Source organism: Pomacea canaliculata, linkage group LG6, assembly GCF_003073045.1.
Source record: "Pomacea canaliculata isolate SZHN2017 linkage group LG6, ASM307304v1, whole genome shotgun sequence".
NCBI classification, from domain to species: domain Eukaryota; kingdom Metazoa; phylum Mollusca; class Gastropoda; order Architaenioglossa; family Ampullariidae; genus Pomacea; species Pomacea canaliculata.
The window spans coordinates 26,212,626-26,231,607 of record NC_037595.1 but is presented as its reverse complement, the minus strand read 5'-3'; the positions used below and the strand labels follow the sequence as shown (position 1 = coordinate 26,231,607).

The 18,982-nt window shown below is 44.2% G+C and overlaps 1 protein-coding gene across 1 annotated transcript; it reads left to right on the top strand.

Moving 5' to 3' along the window:
* Positions 1 to 3,210: 3,210 nt before the first annotated feature.
* Positions 3,211 to 12,939, top strand: LOC112566976 (leucine-rich repeat-containing protein 74B-like). The gene is made up of 15 exons (XM_025243409.1): positions 3,211 to 3,298; positions 4,408 to 4,509; positions 4,799 to 4,971; positions 5,538 to 5,645; positions 6,086 to 6,276; positions 6,845 to 6,894; positions 7,253 to 7,333; positions 7,817 to 7,902; positions 8,383 to 8,577; positions 9,247 to 9,339; positions 9,955 to 10,072; positions 10,323 to 10,459; positions 10,802 to 10,896; positions 11,165 to 11,453; positions 12,113 to 12,939. The coding sequence occupies exons 1-15, from the start codon at positions 3,211 to 3,213 to the stop codon at positions 12,284 to 12,286; spliced, it is 1,980 nt and encodes a 659-aa protein (XP_025099194.1). The 3' UTR covers positions 12,287 to 12,939.
* Positions 12,940 to 18,982: the final 6,043 nt, after the last annotated feature.

Below are 18,982 nucleotides of genomic sequence, written 5' to 3'. Positions count from 1 at the left end.
TCTCCCCTGCCCTCGCCGACAGAGTAGCTTCCCTTACATCGTCTGCTACAGGTACAGTACTAACTGTCGGTAGACTTGTGGTTTTAAATTTTTAAACACACACCTCTATAGTCTGAGGTTTTAAAACCTTGAAGATGAAAAAGCGGATGGAACAAACTAGAGTAATTCTCCACGCATGACTTGTAAATTAAATCAGTTTATGAAGCTATGAATTATGGAAGAGTATTTTGCGCTTTATTTTGCTGACAAAGTACTCCGAGTCACTGTCATGTCTATGTATTCGCAGAAATATCTGAAACATTTACAGTGAGCTAAATATTCAGTGTTACTTGTTTGTTTTCTTTTGTTTTTTTTTTTGGTGTTTTATGTGGGGTGTGTGAGAGATGGGGTGTGGTCCATGCATTTCTCTTATTCTCTGTAATTACCTTGATAACATAAGCTATGCAAATGTCTCTGACATCAGGGCTTTGTATCTCCGTCTGTGCCTCGTGATGTTCACAGACCTCGGTAACATAAATAGATACATGTACACATACATCATCATCAGACATGATACATTGTACTCAACCCCAACTAATCTCTTGAGACCATTACACATGTCGTGTGAGTGGAACAAAAGCAGTCAATATGCGATTTAAAAAATCGGTAAAATATTCAGGACAGTACAAGAGTAAAGACTCGGGCATGATGCCATGACCAGAACCGGTTCTTGTGTGTCAGTAAATTTGCTTTTAAAGTATCGATGTCCTTTTTTTTTCAACGGGCGCCTCCAGGAGCCTCCACAACACACACTCAAGATCCAGACACAGGGAATCGCCATGCTGTCTACCATACAAAAGGTTATTTTAGGGTCAGGGAGCTGGTTTCACAGTGTCTGAGATGAAGTCCGCACTGAGATCATTTCTACTACAACAGCTAATCAAAAAGACAAGCTTTGCATTTTATACGAAGTCTTTTAAGTATTTTATCCACATGAAGTTACAAAAGAAAATTTAATATAGAAATGTTCAGGTAAAAAAAATAAATAAACAAAGGAGACGAGAGAAATCGTCAGCAGATCGAAGCGCCAAGAGCATTGGAGTCGCCCAGTATCTAACATCATTTCTTTCATTTCTTCTTTTCTTCTCGCTTTTCTACCTCCTTCTGTTGTATTTTCCTTTCTAGATAATCAGGGCATCAGAGATGTTTACAGGTGATCTGACACCACAACCCCCGCATCGTCTCATTCTCTTGGCGACAATTTACTTCGCCAGACTGAGGGCAAACGGGTGGGCGGGTGGCTATAGGTCAGCATGTGACTGAACACAAGAGGAAGATACAGAGAATGGTGGGGGTCATCAGACAGCAGAGAGCTTCGCGAACGAACTTAATTCCTCCGCGTTGTTCGTTGAGATCGGAGCAGTCGGCTGGGTGTCCACGGGACAGTCACTTGACCCCAGCAGCTGTCAGTGGGGTGTCCACAAGACAGTCACTTGACCCCAGCAGCTGTCAGTGGGGTGTCCACAAGACAGTCACTTGACCCCAGCAGCTGTCAGCAGGGTGTCCACGGGACAGTCACCTGACCCCAGCAGCTGTCAGCGGGGTGTCCACGGGACAGTCACCTGACCCCAGCAGCTGTCGAAGCTGATCGTCCACTGCGCCTGCGTGGAGATGACGAACGCCGCACAGGACATCACCGCCGTGCAGTCGCCGCCTGCCGCATGCGTACCGCCCAGTCCTTGCGTCCTGCTGCACCCTCCGCTGTTGTCTGCTCACATGGTGTGGGATGAGGTACACTGCCGCCTCTGCTGCTGCTGCTGTCCGTGGCAACTAATGACGCAGGTCAAACGGATGAACTCAAGATCAGAGAAGCCAGAACTCAGGTAACAATTTCTTGTTTGTATCTTTATGTGTTTAATCTTTCCCATGCCAGTGCTAGCCCTATATTCAAGACATAACTTGCTTTTTGTTTTTTTCTTTCTTTGTTTGTTGTTGTTGGTGTTGTTTTTGTTTTTGTTTTTGTTTTTTTGTCAATCAAGAAATCTGACGTGTACATTCTTTTGTCTCGTTCAAACAACTTTTGTAAAACATGTGCTGCGTGTTATACAAAAGAAATACAAATGAGACTATGGAAACAAAACTCAAGTCCAATATTTTACACTAAAGTTGAAATATTACTTGGCACTACTCCACGAAAAACAAGGCAAAGTGAAATTTTGTTAAAAAAAAAAAGAAGAAATGCCATCCAATAATCCAGCATGTACACACTTCACACTTGTTTCCTGTAGGCCGGAAAAAAATCTATGTATTGTTCTAAAAATACAGAAATAAAATGAACTTCAATGTTCTACTGACTCCTGATGATTCCCATCACCACAACCTCTAAAATAGTTCTACGGTTTGTTTAGCTGAGTGTTCCCAGTGCTACAGGTTCATGAAGTTTTGTCACTCAGTTTCCACAGGCGACACGAGAGTACATTCAAAGAAAGATAATGGTCGTTTTTAACGTTTAATTTTAAAAACAGAAACTCTTTTTTCCTTGCGGTTGGGGGAAGGAGGAAAGGGAATTAAAAAATCAAATAAAAATCAAAATCTTGATGTGTTGTATGTGTTGTTTAACTGTTTGTGACAATCACACAGCCTGTGTCTGGACTGCTTGTACACGTCTGCTCTCTACAGAGCTCCACAGTTCAAAGATTTTCGCGGTTTTCAAACCTTTGACAGTGTCCACAGATCGACATTGTCCTCGCTCACTTGTCGGAGGATTACTCAAATATTTGCCAGACATGGGATAACTGAAATGCTTAGTGACCAGCTTCGATCTTCTCCTTTTTCTAATTTGTCTTTCGTCTTGAGAACATCGATAATGACAGAGACAAGTCAGACCGGCTGGGAGCAAACAATGGTTTGAAAAATAATGTGTTATGTAAGCCGCACAACGGAATGCGAACACACCTTACAAAGTGTCTTGCATGAAGAAAATAAAACGACGACGATGACGATGATTATAAAGATGGCCATTTCAAGGATAACGATCTTGTTTAGCAAGCGTTATAATAATGATATGTATCGCTGAACAATAAGCAAATACCATGATGATGATGATGATGATGATGATGATGATGATGATGATGATGATGATGATGATGATGATGATGTCAGCGAGCAGTAAAGATGGTGGTGGAGCGGTCTTGGTGATGAAGACACCCCGGCACCAGTCACAGACACCACATGTCGTCACAAGCCAGTCTGGACGAGAAGATGCGAGATGAGATGGAGGACGAGGGTAACGAGCAAGAAGTAATGGCGCTTGACAAAGGTACCCAGCACACAGAAGAACAATTTTCCTTTTATTTTCTTTCACACAAACTCTCTCTACCTGGATCGCTTACTATTAATCCATTTACAAATCGCTTGCTTGCTTTCCACAGGGAGACAACTGTCCCAGCTTACTACACTCTAAAAATCAATCCTTGTCTTTGTTTGTTTGTTTGTCTGTTGATTGACATAGACATTATCCAACGTGTTTCAATCTTATTTAACAGCTTTAACAATCCCGTCCAATCAATACCTGGAACATAACAACAAACTCGCTCAAATCCGTTTAAACCAAAGAACCTTCACCACCCCAGCTCGCTACCCTCTGCCAGCAGCGTGAGCGCAGTTCACCACAACCACACCCGGCAACACCCGTGGGTTACCTACCCTGCGCCTGTTTCTTTGCGAGCTAAATTTTGTATCAGAGCTTGAAAACGCTTTTGTTAAAGTCTTCGATGAACAGAACAAAATTGAAGAGAACAACGGGCTGACTGGGTGCTGCACCCGAGCTGGGAAAGGCGGGTGGCGTCAAGCGTGACGAGGGTAATGTAGAAAGTCACTCGGGTGGTTGCTCCCCCACAGGGTGGGCCGGTGGCTACGTGAAGACACAGTCTATAGGTTTTTACAAAATCCATTGATTTTGTGTCGGTTTTTAAGACCTTGTCGCGTGTCGTGTTCATTTAGTTTTGTGTGAGACCGGCAAGCAAAACACATTACGATGACTAGGGCAGTCGCCGAAGTTTGAAATTCATTCTTTATGGCCTTCCTCATTCAATCAGGAACTTGCTTATTCGTTCGTATTTTTTTTCATCATTTGTCTTCCTTCATCACTTTCTTCCTTCACCCCTTTCTTCCTTTCTTTCTTTCTTTAATTCTTTCTTTCTCTCTCAATTTTCGGCAAGAAATATAAGCATTCACGCAAGTTGAAAAACAAAACAAAATAAACTCAGTCTGTTGATATTAGTGATAGACTGTGTGAGAGAGAGAGAGGGAGGGAAAGCTAAAGATAGCTACTTAGATCCTTTCTTTGTGCCGACGGTGTCGAACTACGGGAGAGAAATAAAGTTAACGGAAGTGATTCCAATACAAAGCCAGCCATTGATTTTGCAGGCCCGGAGATCAAAGGGGTCACACCCGACACAGACCTGACATCAAGCGGCTCGGATTCAGACGCAGACTACGACACCGACCTCGACTGCCACAAAGTCGTTGGTAAGGCGCATCCGCCAGGCTGAGGGCGGGTAGATGGACTGGCTGCATCTTTCAATTACACTTTTTTTCTTGTTTTTTTTTTTCCTTGCAGCATACTCAAACTTTGAACTGTGTACTGTGTACATGCAGAGAAGTAACTGAAGCTTGAAAAACGTAACATTCTCCTTGTACCCGCACAATCTGGCAGTGATGCTTGATAGCATACACAACTGCTGAAGATGTTTGAGTTTTCCTAATCATAATGGACTTCCTAATTTTTTTTTTTTTTTTTTTTTTTTTTTTTTGCCAGAGAAAACAGAGACGACGGATGTCATTCGAGTGCAGGACTATCTGGACGCCTGCTCCAGCGCTCATGCCATCCCACAGTCTGTGGTTCTTCGTGGACTTGGAAACCGCGACCTGGACCTCAGCCACAGAAACCTGGGCAACCGACAGTTGCTGCCTCTGTTCCATGCTCTCAAGGTTCCTTGTAATGTTTTCTTGACTGTCTGCAATGTCCGACATTAGACAACCCATTACTAATTACATTTAGACTGCCGGGTGGTGAAAGAGAAGTGTTAAATGAAATTATCAGATGTTTGTGAAAGAGGTTCTTCGGTTAGGAAGAATTTCTTTGCTTGTTTAAAAATTACCATTTGATCAAACACCGACTCCAAGGGATCGGGGCGAAAGAGAGAGAAGGGGGGATGGGAGGAAGAGGAGAGAGACAATAAAGAAAGAATGGAATAATACAGTCTTTTTCTTTGGGGTTTGTATGCTTGGAGCTGTTCAGCCTGTAACTAATATTGTCTCTCCAGAGAAAAGGTCACGTTCTGTAAACTTCCCTTAACTAAAAATATAACACGATAGAATACAAGATTGAATATGTTGGTATTTTTTGGTACATTTTTTTATACAAAAATATTTTAAAAGCATTACTTAACATACACACATGTCGGACGATGTGTCCAGCTGGCAGTTAAGACTGTACCATGTGACCAGCTTGTGTCCAGTACAGAGACTGTTGTTTATTTACATTTTGCAATCAGGACAACATGCGAGTACAACGCCTGATCCTGAAGGACGTGGGGCTGGACAAAGATGGTGTGGACAGTCTGGCGCGAGGCCTCGTGGACAACGTCACACTGTCCTTCCTGGTAACGTCACGTGTTGTGCATGGGAACATCACACCGACAGTAGAGACGTCACACTGACGATCGTAGAGATGTCACACTGATGTACCTGATAAGAAGTCTCAGTAGTGAAACGTGGGGGAGGCTCATAACACGAGTTGTTCTTTGAGCTTCAGCTGAGAGGATTTAAGTCGCTAAAATGTTGTGTATATAAAGATAGATAGCAATGTGTGTGAATACATATATTTATTTTTTCAATAACCATGACAGAGTAAAGAATTAAAAATCTTGAATCTTGTTAAGTGCGTACAAATGTTAAATCGAAGTGCTTCAGATTTATCAGTTAATTTTAATTATATGTATCTGTGTCTGTGTCATTTTATAGTGACATTCTGTCATTTTAAGTGAAATTTTGAAAAGAGTGTCAGTGAGGTGTCAAACTCTGTGTCATGCTCTCATTGTAGAGTCTGGCGGGCAATCCCATTGGGAGCGAAGGCCTGTGTCACGTGGTTCGTCTTCTCCAGTCCAACAAAATCATCCGGAGCATCGACTTGAGTGGTAATGAGACATCTGTCTCTGTCTCCGTCTCTGTCTCTGTCTCTGTCTCCGTCTCTGGGAGGGACTCGCTGACTACTCGAGGGGGAGGGGAGCGAGGGCATGAAAGATTTGCCGTTGGCTGTCTTAGTAAGTCCAGTAAGGAGGGGGGGGGGAAAGTAGGATCTTGGGGGTACAAGCTGCCATGACATTGCGATGTCGACACAAGAGTAGGAGACCGTTTAGATTGAGTTAAAGCATTTCCTTGAAAAGGTTCCGTTGGAGCAATTATTTTAAAATTTTGAGTAGGACTAACATCTCAAAGATCAGGTGAGCTCTGTGTAAGAGATGTAACACGCCGACGAATGAAATTGTGAACCTAACTAAATATTGTCCCAACTCTGCCATTAGCTAAGACCTTGAGATGGTAACCTCATCCCCGCCACTTACCTTCCTCACATCAAAGTTTATTGATGTGATCCTGTGTATGATGAAAACCTTTCTCGAGAATGGAAGAGATGTATTTCTCCAACATTTGGAGGAAATAGGATCTTGCACTTAGCCACACCACATTAAAATGCTTTTCATTAATCCTTTAAAGACATTCACACAACGAGATTTTATTGTAGTTTTGCTTCAATGCGACTGTTTTGTGAACTCAGGCTGGAAAAGTGTTTCTTGGGTTGCAGACACGAATCTGGGTGGCGACGCGGTGCCGTTGTTGTCGCATCTACTGATGGTGAGTGGGTATCCTTGATGATGTCACACACACACACAGAATACCAGATGGACAGTGGCATCCAGAATGGATTTCAATACTTGAACTTGTATACAGAAAATTTTAACTTCTTTACTTTTGACTGGAGTGTTGTGACACACATAGCTGACAATAAGTTTAACAAATACTAAATGTCATGACAACAGACCAGAATCATCCGTTACAATGGCAATGACGAGTAACGGACAAGTTATTTAAACTCTCAACCAAACTAAGTTCGTACCTGCCATCTGTCATGTTTAATTAACAAGAATGAAAATTTATCTTCGTGAATTCGTGACTTTGTGCAACCACAATACACTTCCATCTTTTTGTCTAGACCAACACTTCATTGAGGTTTCTGGACCTGGCGCGCAACCATCTGGGGATTCTGGGATTCGTGCGCTGGCTGCTGCTGCAGGTCAGTAGGTCAGCTACCAACGTCACGTGGTCAGTGATTTGACACTTTGGTTCTCACTTTATTCTGACTTAGCTTCGTATGTTCTCATTCAGTAGACTTCTCTTCACGTTGACCAGGATGTCATGCCGACATGGAGTCGTGACTTCACTGCCACGTAACCTGTGACAAGCTTTCATGAGATCCAAAGTAAAGTGTCACTGCTGGGATCCAGCCAGCCAGCCAGTTGGAATCTTCACCACAAATGGTTTTATCGATGCAGTTACAGTATGGTGCAGTGGCCATCCGCTGGGTCTTTGTTTCCCGTTTGTTCCCTGCGTTAAAAGCTTTTTCCATTCTTCACAAAGCGCGGCAAGCACTCGATAGCTGTGCCAGCAGGATATGTTTCTACACAACTTTTTAGTCTTTAAACTTGCATAAGTATTGATGTCCGAAATGACTAAAATGTCTGGTTGTCGTGAAATACATCGATTTCGTCATTTGCAGGGGAGAACATGTCTGTGGAATTTCTCAGGCTGGCCTGGAACCACATCCGCCTGAGTGGGGCCGCGGCCATGGGGCAGTGCATCGCAGTCAGTCTACACTTTGATAATCGAACTTATTGACAGGATAAAATTGTGTGAACATGTGATGAACCTCTCTGTACTTACCTGCGGTCATGAGTCCGTCTATCTGATCATCTGATTTGCTTATCTCATCACCCTCGAAAATAAATAAGTCATTGTCATCCTTGTCATTGCCACCAGTTGTTGTCACTGTGACTGTGTACATGTGTTAAAGTTTACACGAGGCAGATCTTTAAATTCCCCATGAGGGTTAAGAAGAAATGTTTTTGGACTTTGAACTTTATATTTTCACTTTCTTTTTCTCTGTCTCTCTTCTCACCCATTTTTTTCTTCTTTTTTTCTGGTCTTTCATCTCCATCGTTTTCTCTTTTTTCTGCTCTTCTCATCTTGCATCTTTCACGTCAACTTAAGGAAACAAAAACTGGAGGAGGGACTGATGCTTTTCAATCAATTTAACTTTTTTAAAAAGCTCAATGGAATTTTTAGGTCAACAGACGTCTGCGCATGCTCGACCTGTCCTGGAATGGCCTCGGGTACCAAGGCGCAGTGGCCCTGGCGCGCAGCCTCCCTCACAACACAGAGCTGCGAGAACTCGACATCTCCAACAACCGCATCGACTGGAAGGGGGCGCAGGTCCTGGCGGGTGGATTGGCCAAAAACTCCACCCTAAAGACCCTTCGAGTATGCTAATCTCCCTTTCTTGTTCGTTTGTTAATTTTCGTTCGTCAGTTTCGCTTGGTCTAGCAGCTAAAGTTACAAAAAAAAAAAAAAACCAACCTTCCAACCATTGATCCTGAAGATATTCAAGATGTGATGGCAAATATTCAATAGGAGGAAAAGGAATTTCTCAAACACTTGGCATCAGATTCACTGATGGCTTGTAGCAGAAACGGAAAATAGTGTGGATCCCATGCAGAAGAACAAAAAAGTAAAAGAAGCACATGACAAAGTGTAGCATGGCAAGGAACAGTTTCAGAGCTATAATTGTGCTTTATCAAATACAGGGAAGGTGGTGTAAGTCAGGTTAATTATGAAGTCTTGAACGATTGTGTTAAGAGGCACAAAAAGCTCCATCAATCCTTCCTCCTCGTCTGATTCTCTAAAGGAAGACGACTTCAGCGTAAAAAGATTACATATCAGAAAACGAAGCTATTTTTTATGCTCTAATCCCACTTTGGAACCGGGTTCACAGTCGCGCACGATAACTTCCAGCGATTAGCAGTCACTTTGCTAATATTTATAAACATTTTAAAGACATTTAAAAATAGACTTTAGCATTGAGCTCGTGCGACTTTGCACCCGGATGCTACAGCTGCGTGACGTCACTTATCGTCTATCGTTATCGTGCAGCTGGGCTTCAATCCTCTCACAACGACGGGTGCAATGGACCTGGTGGAAGCTGCGTCTACACCAGGGTGTGGACTGCGACTGCTGGACCTCACAGTGAGTGAACTCTGCTCAGGCTTTAAAGGTTCAGAGGTGGTTAATTTTGTTCTAATGACTGGCCGGTAATTCTGGGTACAAAAAATATTTCTCAAAATCTTGATGAATTCTTCTCGATGATACAGGCCTACGAAGGTCACCATACGTAGACAGAGATAAGAAAAAAAAAAAGACATTAAGATTGTACAAGGATAATTTACGTTGTCATGCCTACAGCCAATGGGAGAGTTGGGACCAGAAGTTAATTTGACAAATGTGTGAGCAAACGAGACTGCGAGCTTGACTCCTTCCTGCACCGTCACGAACAGCGACTGTAGACTGTAGAAACGTTTACTGTCGACACTGTCTAGTTAACTGAATGCTCCCTCTACCCGGTTCGTTATAAATAAACTTTCCATTTTATTTTTCATGTTGCCTCAATGTTATAAATATATTTTGCTGTCATTTTAAAGTATGCTTGACGACCGCTTAACTCCCTAACCTAACAATCCTTCGATGAGTCGATGCCAAAGACGACTTTGGCTGAAAATTTGACTCCGGGTAGCGCTTGCACAATGTACTTCCGTTCATGTTTGTCTGATGCTGACGTCATAGCTGTGACGTGTTCTTGGGCAGAACGTTCCTGTCATCGCCGAGACGGACATGATGGCGGCCTCTCTCCAACTGACCCGCGGCTTTCGTCTGATCCATGGTGGTGTCGTCTTCATTCACGACATTTTGGGACAAAGAGTGGGTAAGCGGCACCTTAGTTACCTACCCAGAGGTAGGGTGGACAGGCGGCATCTTTGAGCACGGTTCTTGGTACCGGATAATTAACTACGATCAGTACATTCACTATATTATCTAACTGTTAATGTGCATACACTGTTTAGCTGAACATCCTGCTTTTGCAGGGTGGTAGGCTCACCCGGGTATTGTAATTTTTCTTGTGTTGGTATTTATGTAGTGGAACTAACCAGTGTTCTATGCTGCACGTGTCGTAGAGCGGGAGCAGACGCCGATGGAGAAGCTGCTGTCACACATGCGGCACCGCATGATACGGCCTCTGGAGATGCTGCGTGAGTTCGACAAGAGCGGCACCGGGCACCTGTCTCAGAAGGACTTTGCCATGAGGCTCAAGGTGAGGTCTGTACCTGTGTACACGTCATCGACGAGGCTTTCTGTGCGTGTTTACAGGTAACATTCATTGCTATCAGTGAGCACCTTTTGCAATTAGTTACATAAACACACGACACAGTGGTGTGGCCACGATATTGAACCAATATTCAATCGTGTGAGGCACACAGGTTAGGGATTAAATGGAAAACTGTGTGCGTGTGTGTTCGGCCTTCACATTTCTTTTAATAGCTCACCCATTTTGGTCGTTCATTTAAAATCAGAATATGTTTGTCAGTCCGCGTGAACCAGTCATGATACTAAAGCAGCTTCACTTGTCACTCAGAGCCTCTCTGGTTGGTTGCAGAGGGCAAACGTACCTCTCCATGACTTCGAGATCGCCGCCCTCACCACGTCCATCGCTGAGCTGCAGGTGGACGGCAACAGGAGGATCAATTACTCGTACGATGGCCTCACCATGTTGTTCTAGTTTTAGTCTAGGACTGTAGGACATCTGGAAGTATACTGACCCCGACAACAACGACGATGGGGTAGACGACGACGACGACGATGAGAAAGATTATGAGGATGGTGATAATTTATGATGATAAGATCAGATAAGAGGAGTTGGCGTGAATCCTCTCAGCAGTTACGCGAACATTTAGCGTGCGCTAAGGGTTAGTCAAAGGGTGACCTCACTTTTTCCAACTTTTATTACGATCCTCCACAGGGCGCTGATGGAGTCGATCGAGAAGCACATATTGCAGGACCGCACGCGCCGATGGCGAGAGAAAATGATCCAGGCACGCGCGCGTGAGTACAACACGCGTATTCTGGAAGATGGTAAACCCTTGTACTGGTCGTGGGATGCATCGACCGCCACGGCCACCTCCACCCCGATGGATGCTGCTCTCATCTCCATGTCCTCCCTTGTTTCCAGTAAACCAAGCGTCGCAGCAGGGTCCGCGGCGAGCGCTTCACCTCTGACCTTTGCAGCCTACCTTCACAAGATGAAGCAGGTAGGCGAGTTCGACATGTTTCCACCAACGTTGTAGAACTTGCAGTAGATTGTTCAGGTCGACTTTGTATATTAAGTGATTTCTACAGGGTTGTCCATGGGACATATTTTTCTGTCCCGTCCCATCCCGTCCCATGGCAATTTATGCCTGTCCCATCCCGTCCCATCCCACGGGACGTTTCCCATGGGATTCCCATGGTATTAACAATCCTATGGACAACACTGAAAACCACTTTTCGGCTTTTGTTCTATAATTCCTGCTACTTCACATACAATAGATGATTCAGAGGAAAGATTTAAATCCTTGATGAATGAAATAACAGTAAATTTATTTTGCAATATCAAGTATCGACTACCATGGGAAATACAAGTGTGTGCTGTCCCGTCCCGTCCCATCCCATCCCATGGGACGTTTCCCATGGGATTCCCATGGGATTCCCATTCCTATGGACAACACTGGATTTCTATATTGCTTGACGAGTTTTAAAAGGGTTTGGTAGTCCAAAATAAATGATGATTGATCGAATATTTTGTTTTAAATCCTTAATTTAAGTATCCCTTACAATCCAAAGGCATTAATATTCACAGTAATGATTATCATATGATGGCTTATTCTTTACCCAATAATTATCTTGAACTGCCATTTTTGTGAACATTCAGGTGCAAACAGCCGACAGGTTCCCCAAGCTCAAAAACCGAGCAGACTTCACTATGGCTGCACCACTTGATGAGATTGGACGGAAGAAAAAACGAGTCAAAAAGATGAAATCTCGGATCAGAGCAATGCCAGCGGTACGGGAGACCACTACGTTAGTGGGAATGCACAGAGAGTAAGCAAGGGCAACACGACGAAAGGAGAAGCGAACTAGAAAGGTCAAATCCTGGATCAGAGCTGTACAACAAGGGAGGCCACTGCTGTAGTACTGTAAACAAAGACGCTGAAAACATGGATTGCTTCCCCTGGACTGCTAGGCGCTCACCTGGGTGTCGGCTTTGATCCCGGCAGGAAGTCGGCGACACAAACAACAAACAGTGAATGGAAACCTAAGGTTTCATGTGTGACTCACCCGATCAGGTGATTCGGGTGGATGAAAACGACTTGATCAGACTGTTTCTATGTTTTCTAACGGCCATTTTCTTACCTTCCGTAAAGTAAATAAATAAAACAGAGCTAGATGTCATCATTCACGCATACGCACGCGCACACAAACACCAACGAAAATGCTCATTAGATCCCTTGAATAAAAAAAAGTAATCATTATGTCACACATGTTCACTCATTCATGAGAGTGTCTCTCTCTCTCACACACACACACACACGCACGGGCACTTCAAATAATTATTTTTTAAAATATTATCTTCTTATAATAAACGTTAATTGTGCATTTCTTGTGAAACTTGCTTATTTATTCGTATTTTTATTTATCATTTATTATTTTTTAGTTGAAGTTATTTTATGTGTGCATTGCTGTTACTGTCCAGTAATGTATTATTATTATTATATTATTATTATTCAATCACTATCCGCACAACACACTAAATAAAATCCTTCTAATATGAAGCTTATTAATCAATAATTATTGTATTTGTAATTTAAAGCCTTTATATATGAATACTTATATTATGCTATTCTAATTATCATATTGAGACCTGTCTGTGGGTATCAGTGATTGTTTAAGATGGCGAGGTCAATAGAACGAAAGAACCTTGTAACTTTGTATTTCCTTCTACCTTTTTAGACATTTTTTAATCTGTTGACTAGAGCTGACAATACCCGCATTTAGCGTGGTCGATGACTGTTACTCGATCCTAAAAGGTTTGTGACATCTTTTCATACTGTGAAATGTTCTCACGAAGCTTTTCTTTGTGACAATGGAGTCTAATGGAATTTACGTGAAGCTCTCTCTCTCTCTCTCTCACACACACATACACACAAACACACACAAGCACACACACACAAACACACACTCTATGGCTGTGTGATTGAGCAGTGTGTCGAGAGGTGGGTTGGGAGAGCCTGGGTGGTGTAATCAGAGCAAAACAACTTGAGTGCTAGCGAGCCTTTTGTTTTAGTCTTTTTCCGAGTTTCCACATTCCTGACATTTCAAGTATTTAGCAGCAGCTCAATGCACACAAAGGCCATTTCGATCCCCAGCAGATTTTTGCTTCTTTTTTAATACAAAATCTTCAACGTTGACAATGTTTCGCAGAGTGTCAAGTGAGAGCTGACGGGATGTTGCTGTTATTAGACGGTGTGAGTGGGAGATTGTGTGGTGAATGGTGTCAACGAAGATGGGTAGAACTACCCGAGAGAGCCATGACACACCCTGATCAAATGAACCGGTGCCGTTGAGCAAATAGCTCTTTCTTCTGAAGGGGAAAGAGCAGACAATGACAATGGACAACAGAGACAGGAGATGGCAGGCAGTGTAGGAAAGCCTGAAAAAGAACCTTTGTTCACTTAGTTCTCAACGAAACACAAGAAGGAAGCAAGTCTTCTCGCATGGCTTTCCTGCAGGATCGTTGATTTTACTTCCAAATCTCTTGATTATACTTTTTTCCCGTGAGTGTAAGTGCAAAACCTTAAAAAAAAAAGAAAATTTGGATGGAAGGTTGGTCTGCCTAACGGTCATACAGCCATACTGTCAACCAATCAGAGAAATGACAGGCAGACATAAAGACAGACAAGTAGAGAAACAAAAGGCAGGCGAATGAAGGTAATGGCTATTGCATATAAGGGAGAGGAAAATAAAGATTTTAAAAGAGAAATTCTGTAAAGTATAAACGTGTTTCGAACTAAATTTTGCTTCTGGACACAACCTTTGACACCGCACTCAACACGGTTGGCCTGGACTTCACTTCTAAATAACCCGCTAAATATTACATTATATCAATATATTATAATATGCTATTATATGAACATTATGAGCTAAAAGCCTTTGAACTTCAACAACGACTGTGCGGACTCGGCTTGATGGAGAGCCTGGCAGTGAAGATTCAAAGACCTACGAGCCATCGTGGAGGACATAAGAATGTGTGATAACGCCTCTTGGAACTGTTTGCTGGTGGCGTCGTCATAACCGTCTTTTCCGGTGTTGAGTACCCGAGGTAACAATATTACATTGCTTTAGCGAGACGTGACAGGATTGTTTCTAATCTTTGGCTTGGGGGTGGGGTGGAGGAGAGAGAGAGAAGGAGGTAAGGGACAAAGAGGAGACTACTCAGCAAGGTATCGGCAGGTAATCCTCGCGGTGCAGGCCGCAGACCCATGCCAGGTGTTGTGATCGTTGCCAGGAGTTGCTTGCTCTTAGATCAAGTGCCGGGTGTGGTGATCGCCGGGTACTTCTCTGTAAGCCGCGTGCGTCTGCGAAGCTTTCGATCTCGCGGGGGGACAAATGGCTTACAAGGAGGGTCACGTGATAAAATCGTCATCGCTTTTGTCCTCTCTCTAATGCAATGCCGGCGTTGCCCTACCTGGTTGGGAGTTTTTCAAGAGCGGATTGGAACAGAGACTCGGGGGATGAAAATTGTGACGCAAGAGACGGATCTGTTAGCCCTCCAACCGCCTTCCCCCAACCTCCGCCCTCTCCCCTCACCTTTACTTCGAGGCGTATAATGTCATTATTGATCACATATTAATGGCAGTGCAAACGACAGCGTGTAATGCCTGCGGCACAAAACAGGCATTACTACAGCAAACTGCTCTGACAACAACCTGTTTTACCTTCTTTTATTATTATTATTATTATTAAATAATAAGTTTCTATAGTAACAAAATAATATCATCTCAGCACAATATTAACATTACATTAATATTACAGGTTTATCATACATCTTTATCGGGCTTCATGTGTCGAATCTACCTCACCCGACACGAGGTGCATTTTTTGAGGTTTGTTTACAAAAGAAAGAAATAACTTCACCAATAGCAACTTCGACTAGTTGTCTCACACTCCAAGCCTGCTTTATCTTCTTACTTCTACAACCTTTCCATCTGAAAAAAAAATTATCGTAATACATTCTGCACAATGGAGGACAACAATCTGAGGCTGTTGACAATAACTGTAAGACCAGTTCTCACTGCGATCCTTACAGAGGATACAACACCTGTACAGGTGGAGAATGCTAAGCTTCTTTTGAGAAGTAATTCCACGTCAGCTTGGGTGCTCCCTTATCTCTCTCCCTCCCCCCAAACCCCTCTCCCCCACCCCGGCACCAAGACACCGACTACACCCTTTGCCCCCGGGCTCTCCACACAAGGGGACGCTACTCTTTGACCTTGACTTTGCACGGGTAGTCCCAGGTAAATGGCATACCTACCACGAGATTACACCTCTGGTGGCGCCCAGCGATACATAAATATTTGAGCCACTTCACAGGTACACCACACACGCAATTTTCGCGGAAGTTGTCATTTGGCGGAGCGATACCCGTGTAGAGAAAGACACCCTGCCAAAGACTTGTGACCATGTTGCTCACCAGATGTGGTGTTGCAAGGACTTGAAGCGCTTTGATGTTTCTGAGCATTTATTATTTATTTATTGTAAGTGCTTTCGTGTTTCCATGAGAGAGCGCACCAGCATGACTTTACGTGTTTTTTACGTCGTCGTAACGTAGCGGCATCAATGAACGAACGCTTTTTTAAAATCCTTCAACGCATGGTCGAGTCTTCAGCTGATCGTTAAAGAGAACGGACATCATCAAGACCCCTGGTGTTGAGATCTTTACTGAGGTGTTTGTGTTACATCACACTCGGGCTACAAGACATTTACAGTCGGGCATTCTCTGTGACTGTGGGTGTGACGTGTCTAACTAGGAATAACATGGACATGTAAACTCACTGCAAATATGTCTGTGGCTTGCGAAAAGTCAGGAACTGGTAACTTTGGTGATGTCGTCAAGTTCACTGTAACAACTTATTCGACTGTGATAACATTAACGGCACAAAGAAACTTGTTTGACTGTCATAACCTGTGCAATATGTCGAAATCTGTTCGACTGTGACGACTGGGAGAAGTGTTCGACTCTGATCACCTTGCCATCGCTTGTCTGGGTGCCACAGGTACCAAAGGCCGACAAGTCCAAGCCATGAGATGGTAGAGGGCGCTGCAGACCGAGCAGAAGCCTCAGGACGATCACCTTCACACGGGGGATCTGACGATCTACAATGGAGTACGTGCATGACCGGCCTCTCAGTCTGCAGGTGTACAAGACGGCGGCCGAGTTCAAAGCTCACCGGCTGAACCGCACTGAACAGTGTCGTCTGAACACGGAGCGCTCGCACATCGCGCGCCAGGAGCGAATATTCCAGAAGGAGTTCAAGAGTGCAAGGACCAAGCTGGAGTCGCGCTGGACCCTTCATCCCGTGTCGGCAAGACCCAGACTTTCCAGCGACGGCAGCCTCGTCATGCCAGCCTGCAGGGGCAGCCCCGGCCGCGACCTCTGGCCTTTCAACTCGAGGCGGGACGCTGCTTTGTCCGTCAAGTTCAAGAGATGACCTCTGGCTCTGCGAGGGAGCGACCCCTGGCGTTGCCGATGCATGCACAGGCGATGAAAGCTTACATCCCGAAGTGACCATGACGATGAAAAATGAAAAGGACGAAGTTGCAATCGAGGACATTTCACACAATTACATCCCTGGCCACAGTAAAGTATCCTTCGCAGTGGCCAGAAAGTCCGGCACATCAGCCTTGGCAGACGATGTGGATCCTTGTCAGTCCACCGCTAACGAAGAACATTCGACAGCAGAAGAAAGGGAAACTACTCCAGCCTGGATGGAGGACGGACAGCACCACAGCAAAAAGACCGTTCTACCTACAGAAAATGGCGGCGACTCGCTGTCTCCAGCTTCATCCGTACCCGAGACGCACCCGGCAACAAACAGAGACTCGGCCTGTGGTCACGCTGAAGCACCCGCTGAGACGAAAGATTACGGGTATGCAAGAACGACAAAGGGGACAAGAAGCTACCCTGACGAGGCTGAAAACTTCGACACAGATCAGCCGCAGAAAAGAGGATCATCAATGGAGTCTGGCCACACCACCAGCTCGCTCGGTCGATTGACTACAAACCCTGCTGAGCGACCTCTACAGTCCAGAACAGAAAACCCGGAAGCTCTTACTCCGCCGAAAGCCGAACCGGAAGAGCAGAACGGTGACGAGGCGAGCACGAAAGCAAGCCCGGATGTAGGTGGCGCTCCTCGATCTCTGGGAAAGCCAGGTCGCCTGCAAAGTCGCGTGGACCGCTTTCTGCAGCAGCAGCGAGAGTTCAACAAGCGTTTTCCCCTCCGAGGGCATCAGGTGACGTCACTGAAGTTCGTGCGACCTGACCTGCTGCGGACTGCTCACCCATTCGACCCGGTCCAGCATCCCTCACGACAGAAAGGCCTTGATCATTGCCGAGGTGCTGGACAGACTCGGTTTGGAACAAAACGAAATGGAATGAGAAAACAGGCGTTATTTGTAGAATTGTTTATTTAACATGAAACTTTCTCGTGTTCTCGACGCCATGACACCCGGTGAAGTGAAGGTTCTTAACTGACTGTTGGAATAACACGTAGACCTTCGTTCATCTGTTCGTCCATTCAGTAAGTTAGTCTGAGATTACTTTCGTCTGGCTGTCCACTCACAAGAAATAAATATATAGAGGACTCTTCTCTCATCTTCTCGCTCACTTTCTCGCTTGCCCGTTTGCTGGATGTTGAGAAAGTTTTCGATTGAACTGGCTTTCAATAAAACAATCTTCTCAGGTGACTTCAGGAATAACTTCTGTGAATCTGCTCCTCACTGTGTGACCGAGCTTATCATCGATGTTTTATCTCAGTGACTCTCCTCACAAGAGGCGGGGCTGTAAGATAAGCACGCGGCCAGACAAACACGATGACAGTCCGCACAATAACCTCGGCTCGTGGCCATGTGTCCTGGTGTTCACCAGACGACCACATGCTTTATTTGCGAACATAAGGAATGTACATTTACGAGCTCTTACTTTGTGTCGACATGTTCTTGTCCTTAAATTATTTTGTGGTCTTCCCAGTGAAAAATGGTTCCTAACATCTTCCACGTGTGTTTTGGAGGGGAGAGAAACATTCGGTCGTTTTTTTTCTTTCATGGTAACTTATATTCAAAGTATTAGAATTTTTTTTAAGTTAGAGGCTTTTCACTAATAAAATAGCAGCTAACCTTTTTATTCTGTATGTGTGTGTGGATGTCTGTGTCTCTGAGTATCTTTGTGCTTGTTAGTGGGGGCGAGCATGTGTGTGTTTGTGTGTTCGTGCATGCGTGCGTTTGTGTGTTTAACGTACATTTGTCTCGTTATAAAGGATGACAGTAACTCAGAGCTAGATGACGATCACATATTAATAAATACAAGCAAAGCATTTTCCAAACAAGCTTTTTCCATTCTGCCACATTTTTCAGGTTCATTAAACTTTCTGCAAAACAGCCTGACTCTTGATTAAAGCCGTAACAGCAAGTTTCATTAAAGCCACCTTCGCACTGTTCAAGTAAATAAAAAAGGTGAACGGTGATA

Coding starts and splice junctions, on each gene's coding strand:
- LOC112566976 (XM_025243409.1), top strand. CDS start 3,211: ATGTCGTCACAAGCCAGTCTGGACGAGAAGATGCGAGATGAGATGGAG. Junction 7,334..7,816: donor TGCGCTGGCTGCTGCTGCAG/GTCAGTAGGTCA, acceptor CGTCATTTGCAG/GGGAGAACATGTCTGTGGAA. Junction 8,578..9,246: donor CCACCCTAAAGACCCTTCGA/GTATGCTAATCT, acceptor GTTATCGTGCAG/CTGGGCTTCAATCCTCTCAC.